The sequence below is a fragment of the Prionailurus viverrinus genome, chromosome B3, assembly GCF_022837055.1.
Source record: "Prionailurus viverrinus isolate Anna chromosome B3, UM_Priviv_1.0, whole genome shotgun sequence".
Taxonomy (NCBI): Eukaryota; Metazoa; Chordata; class Mammalia; order Carnivora; family Felidae; genus Prionailurus; species Prionailurus viverrinus.
This window is the reverse complement of record NC_062566.1, coordinates 570,751-596,212: the sequence shown is the minus strand read 5'-3', so window position 1 is coordinate 596,212 and position 25,462 is coordinate 570,751. Positions and strand designations below refer to the sequence as shown.

The window sequence follows — 25,462 nt, the reverse complement described above, 5'->3', positions numbered from 1 at the left end:
GGAAAGGATGACTTTGGGTGCCGTTCAACTGGGCACCGGGTTGTCGGAGTTGAGTCAGACACCGTCCTCGCCTCAAGCTGCTCATAGACCAGAGGGAAGCCAGACTCTACAACAAAATCAGTTCTAGGGTTAATAAAGTAAAGCTGTGGGACAAAGTACAGCTCAAGCACAAAAGAGAAAACGGACAGAGAAAGTGCATTGGTCAACCATCGCCGCAGCAATGCTGCGTAACAAATGGCCCCTTCATTCAATGGCTTACATTATAAGCATGTATTTCTGACTCCACTGCCAGTTTGGCTGGGCCTAGCTAGATTGGCTCCTGGCAGGGGTTTGGTTGAGGTCTGTTTTGGAACGAGCGGGCTATGCAGGGGGGAACTGTGCTCCTAGCAATGACGGAAGCCCAAGTAGGCATGCTCTGCCACCAAGCCCATGTCGTGGTTGGCTCCACGTCTGGTCTCTAAACATCTCATCAGCCATCTCATCACTCTTCCCACAGTGGGAGAGGAGGGAAGTAAATATTTGCCAAATAATGATCCAAACGTCACAGAAGGGCTTCACAGGGGAGGTGGCATCTGACCTAGGCACTGAAGAAGTTGGATTTCTCCAAGTGCAGACAGGAGAGGGCACTGCTGTTAACGGGATGAAATGTACGGGGGTGAGGGTAGCGATGGGAAACATGGTCATGGAGGTTCCCTGGGCCAGAAGCCTGGCCTGTCCTTTCTTTCAACACGATATTCCACACCCCTCTCTGCACCCCCACCCCCTCATCGTTTCCCTTCTTTCCAAAATCTAAAACTTCAACTGTGTATCACCACATACAAGTTCAAGACTCGGTTTTCAGCAAGGAATCATCTTGGTGAGTGCAGTGCTCGACCCAACACTGGGGATTTGTGCCGGTTTCACCGGGCATCCGTCAGCCCGTTCGACCATCCACCTACCCCCGGGCCGCGCTTCAGGTCTCCAGACCTGCAGCCTGGCAGCTGCAACCCAGAGGCTGGGACCGACAGGACCCTCTCAGGGAACAGAGTCCTTGAAGGCCAAGTCAAGGTGTCAGGAGGAGCTCCCAGCTGAAGGACTCAGGAACAGGGGACCAGGAAGCTCATTTGGAAAGGACTGGCCGTGAGCAGAACGCCCATATGCTTGCACGGAACTGAGCCAAACAATGGTGGGAAGGATGGTTACAGGACAGGATGCAAGGAGCACAGAACTCGACAATGTAAAAATAAGAACTCACGGCTTCTGGGAGGGGAAGGGGATAGGAAGCGGGTGAGCTCATTTCCTCGTCCCAAATCACCGGCTGTCAAGAGATGCCATCTACAGTGGAAACATGTTTAAAGAATGAATCCAGCCTCTTGGTATTTTTCTTTCCTTTTAGGGAAATAATTGAGAAACATAAGAAGCACAATCATTTGCAGTTGGGCAATGTCTTCAGTTACATCCAGGCTTCCTTTTGTTCTGTTGACTTTAAGTACTTCCCCCCCCCCACCCCCCCACCCCCACCCCCACCCCCCGAAGAGCGTGTATCATTGCAGGAGCCCTTTTCTGGGAAAGATTTCCATCTGTCCATCTGTCCTTCTCTCTGAAAATGGACGGAGAAAGAGGTCGCCGCCGAGGATTCTGGGGGCGCTGGTGTCCACTGGAGCATTTTCTGTTTGTACTTTTGAGTGTGACACGAGTGTCTCATAACGAGCGGGGCGCTATTCTAAAAACAAAACCTTAAAAAAAAATAATTTCTGGAAAAGAGAAATGGGGCGGGGGTGGCTCCGGAGCTCCCGCCCAGCCTCCCCCCTCCCCCCTCCCCCCTCTCTCCTCCCCCCCCCTCCGTGGTCAAGACGCGCGTCGTCCCCGTTGGTGGCCGGTCGGGGCGGGGGCGGGGGGGGGGGGGGCCGGGCCCCCAGCTGCGAGGTCACCGCGGGAGGGCGAGGCCACGCGGTTTCCGGAGCTCCGCTTGCACAACTGAGCCTCGGGAGCCCGAGCTGCAGCCGGTGGGAGGCGCCCGGCCTGGGGCGCAGAGCGTGTGCCCCGCCTGGAGCCGGGTGACTGCGCCTCTTGTAAACCCAAGAAGTCACCCTGCCCTGCCTTACGTTCAGGTGGCCGTGAGGGACGTGTGGTGGGCAGTGTCTGGCGTCCGCGGCTGAGTGGTCACTGGACAGACCTCTCGGTGCACTCAGCAGTCAGAGGATCCAGTTGGAACCAGCACGGCCTCCACCCCGGTCCAGAGGCTAAATTTAAGAGGGTCAGGTGGCTCAATCCAGCTGTTTCTGGGTCGGAACAGCCACTCTTATGGTCTCAGCTCCATCTAGTGTCCACACTGGGACATAGTCGCATGTAAGGGGCTTCTTGATTTCCATACTTGCCAAGGGTACAGCATTCATTAGGCCAACAGGACGAAAATAAGGTCAAAACATTCCTCTCTGTACTAGGATTTCGTATTTGAAAGCGAGCATTGTACAAGTTCAGTGCTACGAAAGGTTTGTGCCTCCTGCCTTTGGGAGGGCAGCATATTCACACAACAGACAATACCTGTAACGACTGACATTGAATGTTTGTCAGGTGCTGGGCACAATTGTAGGTCCTTTGTGTGCGTTCATTTTACCCTCCACGGCGCTATTAAATGGGGGGAGGGCGCTTATTGTCCCGTTTTATAGATAGGGACCCTGAGGCACACAGTGAAATTCGTTACTCTGTTGATTTCTGAAGGCACGTTGACGCTGTCTTACGGGGCTGGAGGTGAGGAGGTAGCCAGGCCATGAGGCTGAGGAGAGAATGGAGGCTGAGATGGCCCTGGGACTCGGGCTGGGTCTGACAAATGAAGGGGAGGGGCGTGCAGGACGGCTTGCATCCAGCTTTACTGTCAGGGTGGAGACCGTGGTCTCAGAGGGAGCATACAGGAGTTTGAGAGTATTTCCTGAGCACCTGCTACATGCCAGGCCCGGAGAAGGGGACTTTAGTGCGCAAGTGTGGCCCCTGTCCTGGCAGTCTAGACTCCCGCGGAGAAGGTGGATGTCCGAGGGTGATTATGGGTGCTCGCTGGTGCACACAGATCCACGAAGGACGAAGGCAGCTGGCGGCATGGGGTGGGGTGCAGGTGAACCTGAGCGAACAGGTGGGTGGGGTAGGGGGCTGCGTGTGGGGGTCTACTTGGAGCACTGGACAGGTGGCCTGGGGACCGCTGATCTGAAGCGGAAAAGATGGCCAGGGAGGAGGATACACGGAGGAAATGGACATGTGACCTGAGTGAACAAGAACCAAAGAGAGGGTTTGGGGGGGAAGCGAGTGGCCACAGGGCTTAAAGGTCAGGAGAGGGACTGGACAGGCGAGAGGGGCTGGGACCGGGTGTTGGGCAGAGGGGTTTGCAGCCGGGTCAAGAGAAGGGTATGAGTAGAGCATGATCAACTCTTCCAGGAGGGAGAGCAGACAAGGTGATGGTCCAAGGAGAAGCCAGGTTGGGGAAGGGTTGTTTCCTTCTGTTTGTTGTTAGTGAGGAGGAGACAAGGCATATATGTACAGGAAGAAGAGTCTGGAGAGGGACGAGGTCTGGGGCGGCGGGACGTTACCGCAGGAAGAGCAGATCAGCCACCATGTGGCAAGCGAGAACTAGGTAAGGTGGCGGGGGAAGGTAACGGGGAGGGACAGAGATTTGGGGTAATTTGGGAAAGGCGGAGGGATGGACGGCAGGTGGGGCGCTGAGGGAGCTGCCCCCAGGGGCCTGAATGTCTGGGCGGCTGGAGAGGGGAGGTCCGGAACACTCCCGAGAGGCAGGAGAGGATCGGCTTGGGGGACAGAGTGGGGTTGCTGGTCTTCTCCCGTGGGGATCCCAGCAGGCAAAGGCCGAGGATCAGAGCAGGAGGAGGGCTGCGACCCTGTCGTGGAGGCCACTGCTCAGGGAAGGGAGGAAAGCCAGGAGAGGCCCGCGAGGCCGAAAGAAGGGTCAAGGGAGAGAATTCTCAGTGGGGTCAAAGGACAGGGTGTGTGTGGACCAGAGCAGACATGGTGGCCCAGGAAGTCGGGCCATAGATGGGATTTCTGAGTAAGCCTTCGGCAGAGTCACCTTTGTGACAAGCCCTGGACGTGGCTGAGGAGATGGGTCTGAAGGAGGCATGGCTGGGGTAGGGGGCATGGGGGGTGAATTGGCCTGGAAACCTGCTGGGAAGTGGAGGGGACAGGGCTGGGCAGAAAACAGAGCCCAAGCTCTTGGCGAGGAGGGGAGTGCTGGGGGTGGGGGCAGAACATGACAGCGGAACACCGGGGGAAGGGGCATCAGTGGCCTGAACCTCCAAAGGGGAGGGGTCTTAGGTGAGGGCCGGAGCAGGGGTCTGGAAGGGGCGCTGCCAGGCCACCCTCTGCCCTTGGAACCCACGGCTTCAGAGGAACCACGTGCCCAATTTCAGGCCCCACTCTCCCGGGCACAGGGGCGAGAGCGCGTGTTAGGAACACATGACAAGCGGGGCCCACGCAGGACCCGCCGAGCCAAGGACCCGGAAGCCCAGCGACAGGCCTAGCTGCGAAGGCGGCGCTTCCCCAAGTTCACGTCGCCCGAGGCTGAAGGAAAACACCAAGCGCAGATACAACCTTATTGTGCTGCTTTTAATTACGAAAGATGTAAAACGACGTATTATAAAACTTGGAAGCTACTTTATACAAATTCCAATCTTTAAATATTGTTTAACAAGGGACCTGGGAGTTAGGACACTGGCAGAAAGTCTGATTAGTTGCTGTGAGGGCTCCTCTGCCAAGCAACGGAACCCTCTGTGCATGACAGAGCCGACGGGAGTCAGAGCTGGAAAGGTCTTCGAATGCGCACGTGGGCCGGCACACAGGAGAAGTGAGATGGGACAAAGGGGAATTTATGGTGGTCTTGACGTGATCAAAAAATGTGTCTCCTAACACCGTGTGTCCTAAAAACCACAACTGTATGGAAATGAGGAAAAAAAATGGAACACAGATACGTTTTTAGTTCTATATTGTTTAACTGCTAATAAATGAGAATAGTACAGCCATCGGTTTCTTGTAACAAGACTAAATATCGGAAGATAGTTTATTCTGATGTATGCAGCCACTTCAGATGCCGAGGGCCTCGCCTGGTTTGTTGCAAAGGCAGCGATGAGCGTAGGCTTACGCGCTGGAGGTCGGAGGGACACCCGTCTGCGGGTGTCCTTGACACTGGCTAAGCAAAGTGGGTTGTATAATGCCCAACACCTTTTCACGGGAAAAGAATGGGCTGGTGGACCTAAGGACAAATTTAATTCAGTGCTAAACCTCATTGTCGTCATTACACTCCCCCAGACAAGTCACTTTTCCTGGGAGCCTCTGCACCCGTCCCAGGGAGAATGCCCTAGGGACGGCGGATCTGCACCACGCAGGTCCCAGGCATCACACTATACAGGCAGGACTGCTGTGCAGACAGAGGGCTGGGCCCCCGGCCCCACGGGTAAGGCACTGTGCAAAGAGTGGGTTATGCTGGTACCTAAAAAAAAAAAACAAAACCAAACTCCTAACAGGGGCACCGATCCCCAATCCCCGTCTGAGAGGCCAGGTCAGATTTCCCGGGGCCTGTGGCACAGGGCAGGCAGCACGGAGCCGGCTTCTTCCGCACGCTGGGGAATGGCGTAGCATCACAGGGAAAAGGCTTGTGCTTTAACAAAGAGTCACCCCCTCCCGAGATCCTCAGTAGGAAAGTTTTAACTGGGAATGGGGCTTGGAGCTCAGGCAAGGACCCTGGGTGGATTTCCTAATTCAACGGCAGAGATTTGGGGCTAACGTGAAGCGGGGGACTCGGGCCCCACAGAGGCAGCTGTGCCATCAGGGTTATTTGTAAGACTGCAGGTGACGTGATCCCTCTGGAGACAGAAATGGAAAGAGGTCTGCAGAGGTTCACAGCCCAGGATCCCATTACGGACTCCTCTCGTCGTGGGGCACAGGGCGGTCTTGCTGCTGTGGGTGGGGGCGGTCCAGCAACCTTCAGCGACTCTGCCGGTGTCTCTGGAAAAGTCCGTGGCTGTCCCGGCAAAAGTTCCAGCATCTTCCAGCTTTCCTTCAGTGCTCCTCTCCTCCCCGGCCCCTCCTGCCATGCCCACATTCTGCCCCATTGCCCAGGCCCATCCCCAGAGGTGCTCTTCAAACCCACCCGTCAGGCGTGTGGCCAGGGGTTAGGTCAGAAGGCCGGCAGTGGTGGAAATCCGCTAACACTACTTTATGCTAAAGTACTAACGACTAACGATAGCTTCATGATTTAGGCCTTCCTTTTACTGCAGACTGTTTCTTCGATCTCAAAGAATGATGGTCTTTTTTGAAAGCAATTTAGAGCACAACACGGATCTGAAAGGAAAAAGATCTTTGGAGGTCGGGGCCTGGCCGGGATCCCCGGGGTCCCAGTGCCTGGGAGGCCCCAGTTTGCTCGGTGCCGTTCCGGTGGCACTCAGAAGACAGCTTCCACCTACCTGCTGTGGCGCACACCCTCGAGGAGATCGGGGTGCCCTGTCTCATCGTGAATTTGGTCACCTAGTGTTAAAAGCATATTAAAGTGCATGCTGAACACGCACAAGTGTTCCAAAAAAAAAAAAGCTAAAGCCTTGAGGTTTGGCAGGGAATGGGGGTACGCGAAAGATTAGACTGCCTCGTACTGAGGCAGATTCATTCATTCCTCCGTTCGTCCGTTCATGCATTCAATGCACAGTTATGAGCACCTACTGAGTGCTGGCACTTGTTAGGAACTAGGGGTCTGATAACGAATAAGGCACGGTCCCTGCACTCGGGGAGCTTACAGCCTATCAGCCTAGCGGGGTTACATTCACACTCCCATGGCACAGAGAAACCCCCCCCACCCCCCACCTTGCTGCTCAGACCTCCCGCCACCCCCTCCCAGCCGACTGCAGAGGGGGAGGCCGGCACCTGTCTGGAGCTCATCTGGAAGACATCGTGTGTCTTGCCCTCCGTGCTTTCCGCCCCAGCCGTCAAGAGGAAGCACTTTCCTCTTTTCGGGCTCATCCGTTACCAGGGGACTTTTGTTTGTTTTCAGTGACTGAATAAAATAGTCCTCCCTTTCCCCCCTCGTCCACAGGAAGAGGTGTCCCAAAGCAGCAGAAAGGAGATTACATACTTGGAGAAGACAAATGAGCATTCAGTTTGCGAAACTCGGGTCTGTGCTTGAAATCGTGGGAAGAATTCTTCATATTGGAATTAAGGCATCTCCGAGATCACGGCCGTCTGCCGTGCCCCGGGACCGCCCGCCACCAGCTGGCGGGTGCCCGGCCGGAAGCGCGAGGGCGGAGGCGGCCTCGCGGTGCTGTGGTACCGTTGCTCGTGGCTGAGCCAGCTCCCAGAGGCCCGTGGCCCCCAACCGCCTCCGCTCCGGGCCCGATCTTCAGTGTTGACTGACATCAGTGGTTCTGGGCACAGCACCAGGCGACTGCCGCCCCCATCACAGGGTTCTTTTCTGCTTGTACACATGGACCGACTAGAGGGCCGAGAAAAAGACGCACCGGGCACGGTGATGACCGAGTCGTTGGGAGGCTCCTGGTCAGGTCAGCCGGCCTGCAGAGCATAACCCTCGCCGCAGGCCGGTGAGGCCGTGCATGGCTCTCTGGTCTAGAATAAGCCTCGGCGTAGGAGACGGGACCTCGTCGCAAAGCCAGGAGTCATGGCGTTGGCTCCTGCCGTGTCAGAGGCCCGAGATGACTCAAGCCCGGCGGGCAGGGGGGGTAGCTGGCTCCATTCCGTGCCGTCCTATTTCGGCGCCTTCAGAAAAGAATTCTGGTCCTGGTCTGTTCTGTTCACAGTCGGTCAGCCCGAAACGTCTCTTCAACAGAGGGGTCGAGCAGGCCCATGCTGGAGTCACTTAGCATGTTGAGTCCGTCCAGGCTCAGGGGTTCGATCTGGAGCTCTTCTTCCAGAGGAAATGGAGTGTCCGTGTGCAGGCTGGCCTCGGGCATGCCCGCCAGCGCACTGCTGAGGTCTTTGAACAGGCTGGTACTCGAGTCTTCTGGAGGGAGCAGCAAGGGGGAAAACAGGGCGGGTTAAGAGGCACACACAACGGAGGATATCCCCTCAGAGGCCGTCCCTGTCGTCCTCCCCACCGTGACAGTGACTGCCTGTGTCCCACCCACTCCCAGGCGTCCAGGCGGCTCTAGAATCTACGCGCTTTTCCGTCAGTTCCACGACCCTCTCATTTTTGCAGGCTTTTCTCCCTTTGAACTTCAAACTAACTAGTTCGGAAAAGGCTTGGAGCACCAGGCCCTTTCCCCACTGGCTCAGTGTCTCTGGGGCCGGGCACCTGCGTTTCAAAAAGGCAACGCTGCACCGGGGACCTTAATTTTTGGCCTCATCTGATGTCGTGTATCCTATCTTACGACGGTGTGTGTGAAGGCACGACAAAACGAACACGGTAAGGAGGCTGAGGGCTGGCCCATGCTCACCTGTCAGGATGGTGTTTGGGAAACTCCCGCAGTTGGAATACAGGTTTGGTCTCAAGTGAAACGCGTCCTGTTCTCGCGGACCTTGTTCCACCAGGGGCACCTGGAAGCATGCAAGGTTACACTGTAAGGAATGACCTCTGCCTCCAAGGAGAGAATAATGCAAGGTGCTCCCAGAGCAAGACCGTCTTAGGGTCCCTTCTCTCTAGGATCCCACACAGAATATTCCTCTCAGGCAAGCAGGTGCTTGGGTGGAGGAGCGGGTCCCTGAGGCCCACAGTGTGGATGGCTCGTCCCCGTTCACACACGGCCGGGCCCACTAAGCCATTAGGAGACATCAACAGTCATGGTCTCTGCAGCAGCTCTGGTCTCACACCTTCTCCCCCCAGCCACACCAAGGCCTTTGGACACACCGTCCGTGGGAGCCCTTCAAAGGTTCCAGGTGTCACCAAGGAAGTGACGTGACCAATGGACTCTTTCCCCCTTTGGTTTCTAGAAAAATGAGGAGGTGATATCCTTTCCTTCTCAGGTGAAGGAACCCCAGGCAGGTCCCCCTCCATGAGCAAGCCTCGGTGAGCACTGGTCAGAACTGGACACTGTCTCCAGTGCCTTTCCAGAAATGCATATTCCAAACTTTTTAAAAATCTTTCAAAAGTATGCATTCCTATCATTTTTCAGGGAGACTCTCTGACTCATAAACTAAACCGGCTTCTTCAGAAAATGAGAAGGCAGGGACTACTGGTTTCTACCATGAGTCTTTACCATGGCCCACTCGGGAAACATCTGTTATTTATTTATTTTACTGTTGTAATTGTTATTAAGACCCGTAGGGGCGCCTGGATGGCTCTGCCGGTTAAGCATCCGACTCCAGGTCTGCGCTCAGATCATGATCTCACGGTTTGTTGGGATGGAGCCCATGTCTTTGTGTTTTGTCGGGCTCTGCGCTGACAGCAGGGAGCCTGCTTGGGATTCTCTCTCTTCCTCTTTCTGCCCCTCCCCTACTCGCACGTGCTCACGCTCTCTCTCTCAAATAAAAAAGATTGTAAAAATCTTAAAAAAAAAAAAAAAAGATCTGTAAAATGCTCAAACCCTTCTCTTCTTAACCCATCCTAAGCCCAATCCACACTTAACACTATAAAATCTAGATATATTTTAAGTGATCGTTAGGGAGAACCTAAAAAGCAAAAGGAAGTGGTTGAATGAAAATACCTTAGGCGGGGCTCCTGGGTGGCTCAGTCAGTTGAGCGTCTGACTCTTGATTTTGGCTCAGGTCACGATCTTATGGTTCATGGGATCGAACCCCACATCGGGCTCTGTGCTGACAGCAGGGAGCCTGCCTGGGATTCTCTCTCTCCCTCTTTCTCTGCACCTTCCCCCACTTGCATATGCATGTATGTACCTTCCCCCCTCTCTCAAAAATAAACAGATATTTTTTTTTAAAAAAAGAAGGGGTGCCTGGGTGGCTCAGTCAGTTAAGCATCCGACTGTGGCTCAGGTCACGATCTTGCAGTTTTTGAGTTCGAGCCCCGCGCCAGGCTCCGTGCTAACAGCTCAGAGCCTGGAGCCCGCTTTGGATTCTGTGCCTCCCCCTCTCTCTGCCCCTCCCATGCTGATGCTTTGTCTCTCTCTCAGTAATAAATAAACATTTAAAAAAAGTCTTTACAGAAAAAAAAGAAGAGGGGAACCTGGGTGGCTCAGTCAGTTAAGCCTCCAACTCTTGGTTTCATCTCAGGTCATGATTTCACAACTCGTGGGTTCGAGCCCCTCAGTGGACTCTGCCCTGAGAGCATGGACCCTGCTTGGGATCCTTTGTCTCCCTCTCTTTCTCTCTGCCCCTCCCCCACTCATGCTCTCTCTCAAAAATACGTAAATAAACGTTCTTTTAAATTTAAAAAAGAAAAAAGAAAAAAGAAAAGAAAAGATCTTTTTGGTCCCACCTGAGACCCTCCTGTGTCTCAGTCTCCTCAGCAGGATAGATCAGTGGACCGTGGTGGTCCCTTCTGCCATAAGCCATGCTACAAGTCTGTGCCTAGACCGTCACCAGACGTCTCCTACCCGCTTCTGCAGAGGCCAGCCACTAAACAAGGCAGCCAGCACCAGCACCTGAGGGCTAGGGGAGATTCCAGGTCCCCTCGGCCACTGAACACACCCGAACCCAGGGCAGTGGAGCACCTAATCCAGGATGCCAGAGACTCCCCAGGAAAATGGCCGAGCTAGCTCAGTCTACACCCTGAACAGGCTCAACAGTGCGGTTCCTGGTCGAAGGAAGAGGCACGCCTGGGTGATCACTCACCTGTTGAGGAAAGGCCGGGCCTGGCCTCATGGACTGCTGGTCAAAGCTCACATCCGGGAAGAAGTTGGTCACAGGTGAACCCTTATTGGAATAAGGAAGGGAACGTTTAGCTTGGAACTCGGGGTAAACTAAGTGTTCCCTCCCGACCGGTGTTCAGGACCCACCTGGGCGGAGAGGAGCTGGAAGCCAGAAGGAGGCAGGGATGAGGCCACCTGCGGCTGCTGAGCGGGGGGTTCCTGGGCATGGGGCTGCTGCAGGAGGGGCTGGGGGAGATCCTGGGGGGTGGGGTAAGGGGGCGGCGGGGACACCTGGGTTTGAGCGTCTGTGGGCAGGAAGGAGAGCGGGCTTCGATCCGAGGACACCATCTGTAAAACAAAGCCACTAATTAGCTTTGGTTGGCAGTTCTAGTGGTAAATCCTTTCAGATTAGGAGCCGTCAAAGCGAGAGAAAAGCCCAACTTCTTCTTCCCCTGGGCCCGCTGTGCTAGGCTCCCACTTCTGCTCCTTCAAAGTGACCTTAAGTCTCACTTCCCCACAAAACAGTTCCCATTCAGTGACAATTTCTCGCGTCTTAAAAAAAAAAAAAAAAAAAAGACAAAACAGAACCAAACACCTGCTAATTTAACCAGCATCCTCAGTGAAAATCATGTTTGTTTTTTTAAAGCCATAACTTCTGGTTTAAGATGGGGGAAAAAAAAAATAACTTATCTCTGCTGCCTCCCCAAACTCTATTAAAAACACTAGAACAACGTTGACCAACAGGAAACAGTAGTGAATTAACACTTTAAAAAGAAATAACACCAGAATAATAAACAACACAGGGACGAAGAAAACGGGAGGGAAGAAAGTGGCAGCAAAATTCGGAGAACGAAAAGCAGATGGACGCACAGGCACTGGCTTATCAGAGCTGAGAAAGACCAGAGGCAGTGGGGACCAACCAAGAGGCAGCCGGATTTCCATCACAGGGTCCCTGTGGTAGGCTGGGGGACAACAGGAAGCAGGGGTGAAGATCCAGAAGGATCCCCTCAGTTTGTGCAAGGCAAGGGTGGGCTTAGCCCTGGCCTGTGGGGAGACTGGGTGGGGGGGGGGGCGGTGGACAGCGCTCTGAAGAGAACCGGGCTGAGGGACCGCAAGGCACAGCAGAACCCAGGAGGTGAGGCGCTCTACTGAAAACACAGGGTTCAAGAGAGCTCACTACTGCATCTTGAGGCTTCCCCCTTTCTTCCCCAGCTTGGGTCTCGGAAGACGGGATGCTGGGCGTATGCCAGCGTCCTCTGGGGATCTGGCCAGCCCGAGAGAACATCGTGACACTTACACGACACCAGGGATCCCCCACGTAAATGGCCAAGCTAGACCAGTCTACAGTGAAGACCATACTCACCAAGGCCACCCATCTACACAGGGCTTCCAATCAGTATTTCTGTGTCCTGTTCTTAAAGAGGAGCAGAGGGGCGCCCGGCTGGCTCAGTCGGTTAAGTGTCCGACTTCAGCCCAGGTCACGATCTCATAGTCTGTGAGTTCCAGCCCCACGTCAGACCCTATGCTGACAGCGCGGGGCCTGCTTTGGATTCTCTCTCTCCCTTTCTCTCTCTGCCCCTCCCCTGCTCTCTCGCTCTCAAAAATAAATATTAAAAAAAAAAAAAAAAAAAAAAAAGATGAGCAGAGGGCCAAGGACCACAAGTCTGTGAGGAAACCATCTGAATGGAAGTTAGAGACTAAGGCAGACATACAAAGGAAAGAAACTTGGAGAAATCTGTGCCACAAGAAGCAGTCATGAAAAACAAAATTACCATTATACTGTTTAGGCTATAAAAAAACCCTCATCTATTAAACGCGTGTAATAAAATATCTGTGACAGGTATCTCTGCATACATTTTTTTCAAAGTAGGGATGTGGCTGAAACAGAATTACACAAACACCGATGATTGTTGAGGCTGGATGATGAGCATAGAAAGATTCAGGACGCTATATTCTCTACTTTTAGGCCACTTGGAGGATTTCTATTACAAAAAAAAAAATAAAAGAAACTGGAACAAAAATTAGCACTGAAAACCTCAGAGGGGTGAAAAACTGCGATTGCGTCCACGGGAGGAGTATGATGCTGTAAAGGGGAACATTCGGAGAACAAACAAGAATTCTGGCAATTTCAAAGTACAAGAGCAGGGCCTCCTGGGGGGCTCAGTCGGTTCAGCGTCTGGCTCCCGATTTCGGCTCAGGTCATGATCTCACAGTTCGTGAGCTGGAGCCCCATGACGGGCTCCGCACTGACAGTGCAGCGCCCTCCTTGGACTTTTTTTCTCTCTCCCTCTCCCTTAAGATAAATAAATAAACTTAGAGTAAAATAAGATAATAAAAGTATGAGAGCAGAGATGAAAACCTGGCGTAATAGCAGGCAGATAAAGTTGAGCAGTTCTCCCAGAGAGCAGGGTGAAAAGACGAGGAGAGAGAACAACAGGGGCGTGAGAGGGAAAGGATGGGAGGCCCAACATTCACACAACGGGAGTTCTAGAAAGAGAGAACAGGGAAATCAAAGGGAGGAAACCATCCAAGAAATAATTAGGGAGGATTTCCCGGAAATGAAGGAATGTAAGAGTCTCCAGGTTGAGGAAACCCACCAAACACCCAGATTCATGTCAAGCCACATGATCGATCGTCAAGTTTCAGAACCCTGGGGGACAAAAAGAAAATCCTACAAGCCCCCGGCGGGAAAAAAAGGAGATTTCGTGTGAAGTACTAAGACTCAAGGGGCGCCTGGGTGGCGCAGTCGGTTAAGCGTCCGACTTCGGCTCAGGTCACGATCTCGCGGTCCGGGAGTTCGAGCCCCGCGTCGGGCTCTGGGCTGATGGCTCAGAGCCTGGAGCCTGTTTCCGATTCTGTGTCTCCCTCTCTCTCTGCCCCTCCCCCCTTCATGCTCTGTCTCTCTCTGTCTCAAAAAAATAAATAAACGTTCAAAAAAAAAAAAAGACTCAGGATAGCACTGGATTTCTCACTTGCAACTCTAGAAACCAAAAGGCAATGAATTAGTATCTTCAAAATGTTAAGGGAAAATTATTTCAGATTTCAATTCTGTATCTAACCAATTATGTGTTCAATGATGGGTATTCTACCTGTCATGTTTAAGGGCATATTTAAGTCATGGCAGCACCACATGTGCTCCTTCTTGGGGAGCTACTGGAGGGCTTGTGTTTCAAAGTACTGAGAGGAGATCTAGCCAGGCCCCAAGAGCCGGGATGGGATAAATGATACGTACACAGAAAACCAGACTAACAAAAAGGTAAGACATTTATTAACTCCCGGGTGAAGAAAAAAATGTTCATTTTGTTCTTTCTTTTTTTTTTTTTTTTTTTAGTGTTTATTTATTTTTGAGACACAGAGAGACAGAGCACGAGCAGGGGAGGGGCAGACAGAGAGGGAGACACAGAACCCGAAGCAGACTCCAGGCTCTGAGCTGTCAGCACAGAGCCCGATGCGGGGCTCAAACTCACAGACCGTGAGATCATGACATGAACCCAAGTCAGACGCTTAACCGACTGAGCCACCCAGGCGCCCCTTGACTGCTCTGTTATAACTGTGAAAGCACTAAACACCGAATATTGCTCTCATTAAAATTACAATACAGCACAGGGTGTGAGGAGGGTGGGTAGGAAATACGTGTGTGGGTGCGTGGGGTTTGGGGAGAGAGCTATCTCCTAATCCTCCCTCCACGGGAGGATGTCATCAGATAGAACCTAACACGAGAAGTCCAGAACGAAACAAGCATTAAATAACATGGTTATACCAAAGACATCAGCTAAAATGGTTGGAAGGAGGGGCGCCTGGGTGGCTCAGTCGGTTAAGCATCCGACTTGGGCTCGGGTCATGATCTCACGGTTCGTGGGTTCGTGGGTTCGAGCCCCGCATCGGGCTCTGTGCTGACAGCTCGGAGCCTGGAGCCTGCTTGGGATTCCGTGTCTCCTTCTCTCTCAGCCCCTCCCCTGTTCACACTCTGTCTCTGTCTCTCAATAATAAATAAACGTGAAAAAAAAGTCACAGTGGTTGGAAGGAACCATCTCTAGGGAGTAAGAAATGTGGTCAGTCAGGGAGGGGAAGGCAATTGTTATTTCCCAACTAGCCCTTTAGAACTATCTGACTTTTTAAACCATGTGCATGGATAACACTAATTTTTAAAAAATCAAAATATTAAGCACACCACAAATGAAAACACCTAAAACAGAAGGCTCTCTCCTCTACAGTCTCCTTAAAATGTAGTTAAGAAAGTAAGAGTGTTCTTTTTTTTATATCCCATAAAATGATCTTGAAAATTAAAGGCAATCCGATAACATAAACAGAACCATTAAAAAAACAATTATGAAATACCCTCTCTCCCTCTCCCCAAAGGGATGACTCATGTAAGAGTGAGTAGTAACTGGTTCTGTTAACCCCCCCTTGTTCAACATGACTCATTTATGGTGAGGTGGGCAGTAAATGATGTCACAATGTATCCAGGGAGTGAGCCATAGGTTGAAAATATAGTCATTGGTGATTATGGTAAGAACTGCCCTGAGAGCGTAGAATAAAAACAAAGTAAAATAAATAAACAAACAAACAAACAAACAAATAAATAAATAAATAAATACAAACAAAGTCAACAAGTCAAGATATGACATTTTGGCATCTAAACTCTCGTAACAGGCTTGTGACTTCAAAATGTGCCTCTTTCTAAATTTTTTTTAACATTTATTCATTTTTGAGAGACAGAGTGTGAGTGGGGGAGGGACAGAGAGAGGGAGACACAGAATCCGAAGCGGGCTCCAGGCTCCGAGCTGTCCACACAGAGCCCAATACGGGGCTTGAAATCACGAACAGTGAGATAGTGACCTGAGCTGGAGTCGGACACCCGACTGGCTGAGCCACCCAGGCGCCCCTAGATGTGCCTCCTTCTAGACAGATTTATTTGGGGCCTTTTACAGAGATCTCATCTTTACTATATACCTGTTACTTCATGAACAATAAAAGTACTAATTCTCCAATCTGTAGGTGTAATTAGGGAAGAGGTCTAATCCAGTATCAAAGCTCCAGGAAGGTATTAAATGTCTTCTTTGGCTTTCCCCTGTGGCTTAAAATACTTACAGCATCAGTTACTGGTCATTTTTCATACCAATTTTAAAACCCCAACCTGGGAGAGCCTGGGTGGCTCAGTTGGTTAAGCATCCAGCTTCAGCTGCTCAGGTCATGATCTCACGGTTTGTGAGTTCGAGCCCCATGTCGGGCTCTGTGCTGACAGCTCAGAGCCTGGAGCCCGCTTCAGATTCTGTGTCTCCCTCTTTCTCTGCCCCTCCCCTGCTCGTGTTCGGTCTTTCTCAAAATAAATAAATAAATAAATAAATAAATAAATAAATAAATAAATGAATAAATGTTAAAAAAAATTAAAAACAAAACAAAACAAAACAAAACAAAAGACACTCAGATCTGTGGAACAGAATAGAGACCCCAGAAATGGGCCCACAAACGTATGGCCAACTAATCTTTGACAAAGCAGGAAAGAATAGCCAACGGAATAAAGACAGTCTCTTCAGCAAGTGGTGCTGGGAAAACCGGACAGCGACATGAAGAAAACTGAACCTGGACCACTTTCTTACACCAGACACAAAATAAACTCAAAATGGATGAAAGACCTAAACGTAAGACGGGAAGCCATCAAAATCCTCGAGGAGAAAGCAGGCAAAAACCTCTTCGATCTTGGCCGCAGCAACTTCTTACTCAACACGTCTCCGGAGGCCAGGGAAACAAAAGCAAAAATGAACTACTGGGACCTCATCAAAATAAAAAGCTTCTGCACAGCATAGGAAACAATCAGCAAAACTAAAAGGCAATGGACGGAATGGGAGAAGATATTTGCAAATGACATATCAGATAAAGGGTTAGTATCCAAAATCTACAAAGAACTTATCAAACTGAACACCCAAAAAACAACTAATCCAGTGAAGAAATGGGCAAAAGACAAGAATAGACACTTCTCCAAAGAAGACATCCAGATGGCCAATCGACACATGAAAAAATGCCCCACATCACTCATCATCAGGGAAATAGAAATCAAAACCACAATGAGATACCACCTGACACCTGTCAGAATGGCTCACATGAACAACTCAGGCAACAACAGATGTTGGCGAGGATGTGGAGAAAGAGGATCTCTTTTGCATTGCTGGTGGGAATGCAGGCTGGTGCAGCCACTCTGGAAAACAGGATGGAGGTTCCGCAAAAAATTAAAAATAGAACTACCCTACGACCCAGCAATTGCACCACTAGGCATTTATCCAAGGGATACAGGTGTGCTGTTTCAAAGGAGTACAGACACCCCAATGTTTGCACTATCAACAATAGCCAGAGTATGGAAAGAGCCCAAATGTCCATCAATAGATGAATGGATAAAGAAGATGTGGTGTGTGTATGTGTATATATATACATATACGTATACGTATATGTATATACATATGTATATATATATGTATGTATATGTACATATATATGTATATATATATACATACATACACAGTGGAGTATTACTCAGCAATCGAAAAGAATGAAATCTTGCCATTTGCAACTACGTGGATGGAACTGGAGGGTATTACGCTAAGCGAAATTAGAGAAAGACAAATATCATAGGACTTCACCCATACGAGGACTTTAAGAGACAAGACAGATGAACATAAGGGAGGGGAAACAAAAATAATATAAAAACAGGGAGGGGGACAAAACAGAAGAGACTCATAAATACGGAGAACAAACAGAGCATTACCGGAGGGGTTGGGGGAGGGGGGATGGGCTAAATGGTTAAGGGGCACTAAGGAATCTACTCCTAAAATCATTGTTGCACTACATGCTAACTTGGATGTAAATTTAAAAAATAATAATAAAATAAAATAAAATAAAGAAAGAGAGAGAGAAAGAAAGAAAGAAAGGAAAAGAAAAAAAAAGAAAAAAAAGAAAAAACGAAACAAAACAAAAAAACCCCCACCTGGTCTCCCCTACCCATCCTAGACACATCTGCATTGGGCTCTCTACGCCCAAACCCCAGCTCTCTCCCCAAACCCCAGCTTTTGTGAGTTAGTGCCTGCAGTCTGTGCGTTTGGAAACCGTGATCCTCACAACAAATGTGCCATTAGGGAGTGATTAGCGCCGAGCTATTCCCACTCTGCTCTCTCCCGCCTCACGTGCAAGAGGGCCGACTGCATTTGAGACCTGGGGGTCTACGCCCCGGAGGGTGGGCCGACTCCAGGCCCTGCGTGCCTCAGCGTGTGGGGCCGAGAGTCTGTTCTCACCTGGGCGGCGGGATAGGGGTTCAGCGGGCTGGTGGCCGACAGCTGTCTGCTGAAACCCTGATGCGCTTCGGGGCCGGGGGACAGCGTGAGGGGGCTGACCGGGGGCTGCCGCCGCCGAGAGGGGCCGCTCAGGGCCGTGGTGGAGAGAGACGGGTTGCTGAGGGAAAAGAGCCGGAGGGAAGGGTGAAGGGCAGAGGCGCTGGGCGCGGGTGTCTGTGGGTGGCTGTTCGGGGAGGACGAAAGTGCAGTCTTGCTGAGCGCGGCCTGGATGGAGGGGTTGCTCCGAGAGCTCTGGAGGCCTGCGGGACAACAGAGTCACACGTCACTTGCCACAATCTTTCGTGTCCCTGAGGTGAAAGAAAGCTTCACTTCCTACTATCCGTATTCGATGCCGGTTCTGCCCGTGGGGAGCTCCTGGCGGCTCCCCTAAGCGCACTGGTGGCCGACGTGCCCGTGGTGGGGAAAGGATGCACTCGGACTGAGAGCTGGTGGCCGCAGGGTGACAGTGAGTCGTACTCCCGGGGAAGCGTGGAAACGGCCGCTGGGCGGGCTGGACAGAGGCCAGGGGTGTGTGTGTGCTCAGCCACAACCAGGCCAAAAGACCCCAGGGCTGCGCACACATTCTGTTTAGAGCCCCCGAACGTGCTGTCCCAGGCACCTGCCCGGATCCTGCGCTGCCTTCAGAGAGCATCCCTTCACTGAGAGTCATGGCTCTGGGGCGCTGCCTTGGCGGGGACCCTGTCCATACCCTGGACACCCCAGAGGATCACAGGAAGGGACCCCCTCCCGTGTCTCCTGCTTTCTCTTTGCTTTTCCAGCTCCCCAGAAATCTTTAAGGGCAGTCTATTCCAATTCAAGGAAAATGAAGTTTTCGCTGGTTCTTTGTGTCATTTGGGGGGAAGGGTAGTGAATTTTAGCACGAGCAAGAGAGTTTGGGAAAAGGCACTTCCACGGCACAGGCTTCTGGGGCCTAAGTTCTATGAGGCCAGGACCGTGTCCTGCGTCCTGCCAGGCCTGGCACAGAGTTTTCTGGCTCCGTGACTTAACAATGCCACCACGCATCTCAAATGGGAATGCCGTGTTTCAAAGTTCAGTCCATCATTCTGGTATTGGCAGGTGGGGTGAGCAGAACTGTGTGTTCTTTTATGTTCATAAAAAAAAAAAATCGGTGTTAGATGAAAGTTACTATAATTCAGCAATGACAAAGCATTCTTTGCTGGAAAATGCTTTTTTTTTTTTTTTTTTTTTTAATAGAGGCACCTGGGTGGCTCAGTTGGTTAAGTGTCTGACTCTTGGTTTCAGCTCAGGTCATGATCTCACGGCTCGTGAGTTCGAGCCCTGTATCTGGGCTCTGCACTGACAGCTTGGAGCCTGCTTGGGATTCTCTCTCTCCCCCTCTCTCTGGCCCTCCCCCATGCTCTCTCTGAAAATAAATAAACTTTAAAAAAAAATAGGGAAGGGCGCCTGGGTGGCTCAGTCGGTTGGGTGTCTGACTTTGGCTCAAGTCATGGTCTCGCAGTCTGTGAGTTCAAGCCTGACGTTGGGCTCTGTGCTGACAGCTTAGAGCCTGGAGCCTGCTTCAGATTCTGTCTCCCTCTCTCTCTGCCTCTCCCCTGCTCACACTCTGTCTCTCTCTCTCAAGAATAAAATAAAAACATAGAAAAAAATTTTTAAATAGGGAAGGCGTCTCTGATAAACCCTACGTAGCTGTTGCACAGTGCAAGTCTCCATGGAAAGACCAGAGATCCAGCTGGCTCAAGAATCAGGGCTAAAGATGTGAACTGAGGTTAAAAAACAAATCCACTCTTTCAGAGGGAAAGCTCAAGATGTTTAAAAAAACGCGTACAGCCTTGTATACATGCATTTTAAGGAGTACCTAGAAATTATATAAATACTTGATATCGGGTCTGACAATGTTCTGGACAAAATAATACTTTTTTGAGGAAAAGAGAGGATGGTGGTAAACACAGGACTTGCAGCTGAAGCAGACTGTCAAGGGCTGCCCCGGCTGCCCCAAGACCCCACAGAGCTAAGTGCTGATGCTGCTTTGTTTAGGTGACCTCGGATGCCCTTGTACCTCCAGAATTCAGCAAGCACACGAAAGTAGAGCAGCAAGATAATGAAATGATCTAAGTACGTAAATAAAGGTAATAATCTCTGAAATCAACTCTAAAATTCTGTGGTACAATGGCTGCACTGCTACGAGCATTAGAGAAGCTTCCAGCTGCCCAAGCTAAAGGGGACTTCTCTCCTCTGAGTGGTGAATTCTGACCTGCGTGAACCAGCAGGCCCTTTCCCACCGGTGGACCGTCACTGGGGAGCCCTTCCAGAGGGAACGGTCCACACCACAGTCACTGGGGAGCCCTTCCAGAGGGTGAACGGTCCACACCACAGTTCTTGGGAACCCTTACAGCGAGAGGGGTGGACCGCACCACTGGGAGTACGGGGTCAATACCTGCCTCAGGCATGGACAAGAGCGTCTGTGGAGGTTCAAGTAAATTCAGTCGTGTTCCAACATAGGATCTGAGCTGCGGGCCCTCAAACTTGTACAGTGACCCAAGTCTCATCATGGCAACGTTTTTTTTAATCCCTTTTTTTTTTAAAGTTATTTATTTATTTTGGGAGAGACAGACAGAAAGAGGGGGAGGGGCACAGACAGAGGGGGACAGAGGATCTGAAGCGGGCTCTGCACTGACAGCAGACAGCCCGACGTGGGGCTTGAACTCACGAACTGTGAGATCATGACCTGAGCTGGAGTCAGAGGCTCAATCGACTGAACCACTGAGGCGCCCCCCGCCCGCCCACCATGGCAACATTTTAATATAGCCATATGCTGCATCTTTAGGCACCTCTGATTTGAACCAATAATTTTAAACTGTGGTAGATTTCTATTTAATATATTTATCTATTTAGTATAAAATATTTTCGTCGTATCCCTTACAAATTTTCTAAAATTTGTAATATTCTCTGCGGCACCTGGGCGGAGCGTCCGACTTTGGCTCAGGTCATGATCTCACGGTTCACGAGTCCAAGCCCCGTGTGGGGCTCTCTGTTGTCAGCAGAGGCCACTTGAGTTCTCTGTTCCCCACTCTCTCTGCCCCTTTCCAGCTCACGCTCTCACTCTCAAAAATAAACATTAAAATAAGAATAATAATAATAAATAAAATAAAATTCCAAGTAGTCTCTTTTGAAATCCCATGGGAAATTAGAGGGATCTAGAGAGAGAGCCGTAATTATAAACCACCAGCATACGTTGATTAAGAGCCACAGACATTGTTCAGTGAACACAGAAAGGAAAGGACTTGTTTTCCTGGACTCTCCCATCCTACTCTCCCAGTCCCAGGACACCCGGGCTGGTGAGGACGATAGAGGACAAGGTTTAGTCCAGTGTGCTAGAGCCCATCTGACCCGGCAGAAACAGACCACCAAAGGGAAACGTCGGCAGGGGTCGAGAGCTACCAGAACCGATATGTAACTATCTCTAAGTCGGATGCAGTCATTCTCATTGAACGACTAATAGGCCGCCTGGCTGGGGGCCACCTGTGATTCAGCCACTTGGGCACCTACACGGGTGCGGCCCTCGGTGAGCGGACGGCACTTACCGGAAGAGCTTCTTATGCCCAGGTGAGTCATGGCGGCTGGCAGGTTGCCCACACTGTTCCCCACACTCATACTACCAAAGATGTGGTCACTGGTGTCCAGTGAGGCCGGCAGGGGCGCGGAATAGTGGAGGTTGGTTAGGTCTGGCAGCGACCCCCCGGTATTCAGGGTCCCCAGGAAAGGGGAGAGGCCTATGTTTTGGCCGTTGTGTGGAAAAGCACTGGGAAAAAAAAATAAAGAGAGAGAGGAAGAGAGAGAGAGAGGAAGAGAGAGAGAGAGAGAGAGAGAGAGAGAGAGAGATTACTTTCTAAAGTGCATTTGGCTGCTGGGGAACAGAACATGCTTGTTGAATAAAGGCAGCGGGTATCAAACACCCAAGCCCCGGCGTCGTGGGCTTTCACTCTCCCTCGTTCTGAGAACTTGCATCCTTGGCTTAACCTCTCTGAAGGGCAACCGCCTTACCTGTTAACTCAGACTAAGGACATCACCTATGCCCACTTTACAGAAATATCTTCCGAGAGCAGATCGGACTGTGGGTGCAAAAGTTCTTTGAAAATTATAAAGCCCCATACAAAATGTGAGGCACTGCTTTATATTTATGGAGTTCTTTTTGCTAGATTTTAGAAGTCTCTTTCCCACCAAAAAAAAAAAAAAGACAAGAAAACAAACAAACGAAAAGAACGCTGGCATCAAACAGGTACCTTCTAAGATATATTTTTTCAGTTAGAATCTTCGTAAGTTTTGAAGTGAGAAAGACATGCTGGCATTCGCCTGCTGGTAACGTGCCGGGGGGGAGGGGAGTCGGGGGGCACCGCGTGCCAGGCGCTGGGCTGAGGGCGGGCCGTGTGAGGACGAGCCGAGCCAGCGGATTCGCCGCCAGGCTCGCCCCTGACGTCTGCAGGCCTGGAGCCAGAGCTCAGATGGAGGCCCACGGACCGTGCGTCTAAACTCCTAAAAGTTATGAATCAAGTGAACGAACTCTTACACTGTCCCGGAAAACGACACCTTCTTGATAGTCTGGAAAGCCAGATCCAAGCTGAGAATCGCCCGGTTCCTTGAAGTTCCACACGGGGACACACGGGGGGTGTCGTCCTCCGTCCACCGCAGCCCGCTCCTCACCGCGGGCCACCCGTGGGGCTATCCCAGCCTGCAGGCCAAGCCCCGGCCACACTCCACATCCCCCTACCCCGCCCCTCAGGCAGGCGGTGCGTCCCCCAGGGGCCCCTTGGGACGCCAGACTCCAGGGGAGTGGGGCCTCTAAAGTGTGGGGCTCCGGGAGGGGCTGCCCAGCCCAGGCCTGAGGGGCACCGCGCTTGGGGTTCACAGGCAGGCGGGAGAGACAGACCGGCAGTAAAGCAAGCGACTGCAGTGTGGAAGGAAGCGTGTGGGGCCTGGGCCGATAAGGGGTTGGGAGGACCGTTAGGGACGCGTGACACTGAGGACACAGAAGCGGGAGCTGTCACTGTCAGGATGGGCGGGGGAAGGAAGCCTTCACCGAGCACAGGGCAGGGTGCTCACGCTTCAGGGAAGCGGCGTGGCCAGGGCGTGAGAGCAGAGGCCGGGAAGGGGTGGGTAGCAGATGAGGCAGGAGGGGAGTGAAGTGAACAAGGGGTGAGAGGATGTGCTGTTCTGAAGGGTCCGGATCAGGGACTGTGAGAAGTAGGGAGGCCAGCGTAGGCTGGAGAATGCCGCCTCAGAGGTGCCACCGTGGTCACAATGTGGAGGACGGCGTGAGGGAGCAGACGCTGAGGCAGGGAGAGCCTGTTAGAAGGCTCCTGTGTGGGAGGGCCTGGGGGGGCTCAGTCGGTCGAGCGTCCGACTTCGGCTCAGGTCATGATCTCACGGTTCGTGAGTTCGAGCCCCGCGTCGGGCTCTGTGCTGACAGTTCGGAGCCTAGAGCTTCGGATTCCGTGTCACCCTCCCTCTCTGCTCCTCCCCTGCTCATGCTCTGTCTCTCTGTGTCTCAAAAATAAATGAAAACATTAAAAATTTAAAAAAAAAAAAAAAAAAAAAGAAGGTGGCTCCTGTGTGGTCCAGGTCTGACCAGGAGGAGAGCTGTGGGGCTGAAGAGGAGAACAGCTGGAGGAAGGCGCCGTTAGCCAGGAGCAGTGGAAGGCAATGTCAACACGTCACCTCCCAGGGACCAGCCATGGGCATTCGGGCCTCAAGAGACTCAGACAAAGCAGCCATATAACACAATTCTGTAGTGCAGTGACAGAGTCTGGTGGCATAAGGTGTGGAGGGGATGACCAGCAAGCAGGGGAGGGGGGGGGGACTCCCCAGGGGGCTCCTGGGCTGAGTTCGAAGGCCCAGGAATTCAGAGCATCTAGGTGGGAAAACCATTTCAGGCAGAGTTCACAGGCTGGGCAAAGCAGGGAAGCGTGAAACCACACAGTGTGCCCAAGGAATTTAGATACCGCAGGAAATACAGCAGGAAGGTCAAGTTCAGGAGAGGCGGTGGCGATAGGAGGCGGGACTGGATAGGTAGGCAGAGAGCGAACAAGGCTCAGACAGACAAGAAGCCAGTGGGAGGCTCGGTGGGGGGGCAGGGGGAGACCTAATCATTCTGAGGACAGTGTGGCTAATAGACGGGGGAGGGAGGACGCACAGGGAGCAGAGCCTGGGGGCAGCAAGGTCAGTGGTGGCCGCTGCTAAGTAGTCCCAGGTGACAAAGGGAGAGCATGTGGGAATGGAGAGACATGGATGAAGTCTGGAGACACCTGCAGCAGTCCTCGAGAAGGACTCCGGATTTTCCAGCCCGGGGATGCCGGCCTAGGGACACTGGGGTGCATGAGCACACCGGGGGTAAGGGTAGGTGCTCGGGGGACGATAACGAATTCTGTCTTAGACACGGAGTCCCCACAGTGCAAGAGGATGTGTACTAGGGATGTCTCTTGAGGAACAGCGGCGGCAGAGGCCAGGCCACAGTAGGCTGAGGAATGGACAGGCCATAAGGAAGACTCAACAGTAAATACTCTTCCAAAAGTGTGGCTAAGAATTCTGGAAATGGGAAGGAAGGAAGGAAGGAAGGAAGGAAGGAAGGAAGGGAAGGAATGGAAGGAACGGAAAGGGAACTCAGGGCTAAGGGAGGGCTTTTTCAGTGTAGCTTCCTTAGTAAGTACATTGAAATGTAGACTGAAAACCTTAGTAGAAGGGCTGGGAAGGGCCAAACACTCAGGAGAGGCAAGGGCAAGCAGGAGGGAGAGGCCTCGGAGAGCCCAGTGGGGACGAGGGCCAGGGCGTGGGTAAGGTGATCACCTTGAACAGGAGGGGGCACCTACGGCTCTGATCCCACGAGAACAGACTGGTGAGGGGAATCGGGCAGGAGGGGAGCTGAGCGTTCCTTCTGGGTGGCCTCCCTGTCTGGGGACAGGTAGGGGGGTTAACTGTGGAGACTTGGAAAGAAATGGGGAAGAAGGAAAGGTGTCCGATGTGACGGATGAGGGGGAAAGGTAATTTTGGTGGTAGAGAAACTGAATGGGAAACCTTGTCTTTCGGGGGGCTGGATGCAGGACACCGGTCGTAGGGTTAAAGGTCAAGGTCTAGGAAAAGGAGCTTGGGAACCCAGAGCTGATCACCCTGAGAGCAGACGGGCTCTCGGGCTGAGAGAAGAGAGACCCGTGGGGTGGGGGTGGGGGTGGGGGTGGGGGTGGGGGTGGGTGGGGAGGGACTGCAGTGGGAGGAAGGGCGGAAGGCAGGGTCCCGCCGCTCGTAACAGGGATGGGGAAAATCACTGGCCAGTGTGAAGCAGGTCATTGGTGACATTCAAAACAGTTTCTCTCTGGCTGAGAGAAATACAAGCTGTAACTTTCCAAATACACTTACTCCCGGCCCGAGTTCTCTCCTGAATCTGATATG

General features: G+C 52.0%; 1 protein-coding gene across 4 annotated transcripts in view; it reads right to left on the bottom strand.

Moving 5' to 3' along the window:
* Nucleotides 1-4,566: 4,566 nt before the first annotated feature.
* CRTC3 (CREB regulated transcription coactivator 3) overlaps nt 4,567-25,462 on the bottom strand; it is a 98,844-nt gene continuing 77,948 nt past the window's right edge. Inside the window, exons 10-16 of one of the 4 annotated variants that reach the window (XR_007152899.1) lie at nt 21,607-21,824; nt 18,005-18,303; nt 10,869-11,069; nt 10,705-10,785; nt 8,415-8,514; nt 6,441-7,981; nt 4,567-6,318 (exon numbers count right to left, since the gene is read on the bottom strand). Coding sequence is in view for 2 of the 4 variants with exons in the window: in XM_047862223.1 (XP_047718179.1) it covers nt 7,773-7,981; nt 8,415-8,514; nt 10,705-10,785; nt 10,869-11,069; nt 18,005-18,303; nt 21,607-21,824 (1,108 nt within the window). In the remaining 2 variants the exon portion in view is untranslated. Of the gene's footprint in view, nt 7,982-8,414; nt 8,515-10,704; nt 10,786-10,868; nt 11,070-18,004; nt 18,304-21,606; nt 21,825-25,462 lie in introns of all 4 variants that reach the window. The other 3 variants (XR_007152900.1, XM_047862224.1, XM_047862223.1) reach the window with 3 other exon arrangements.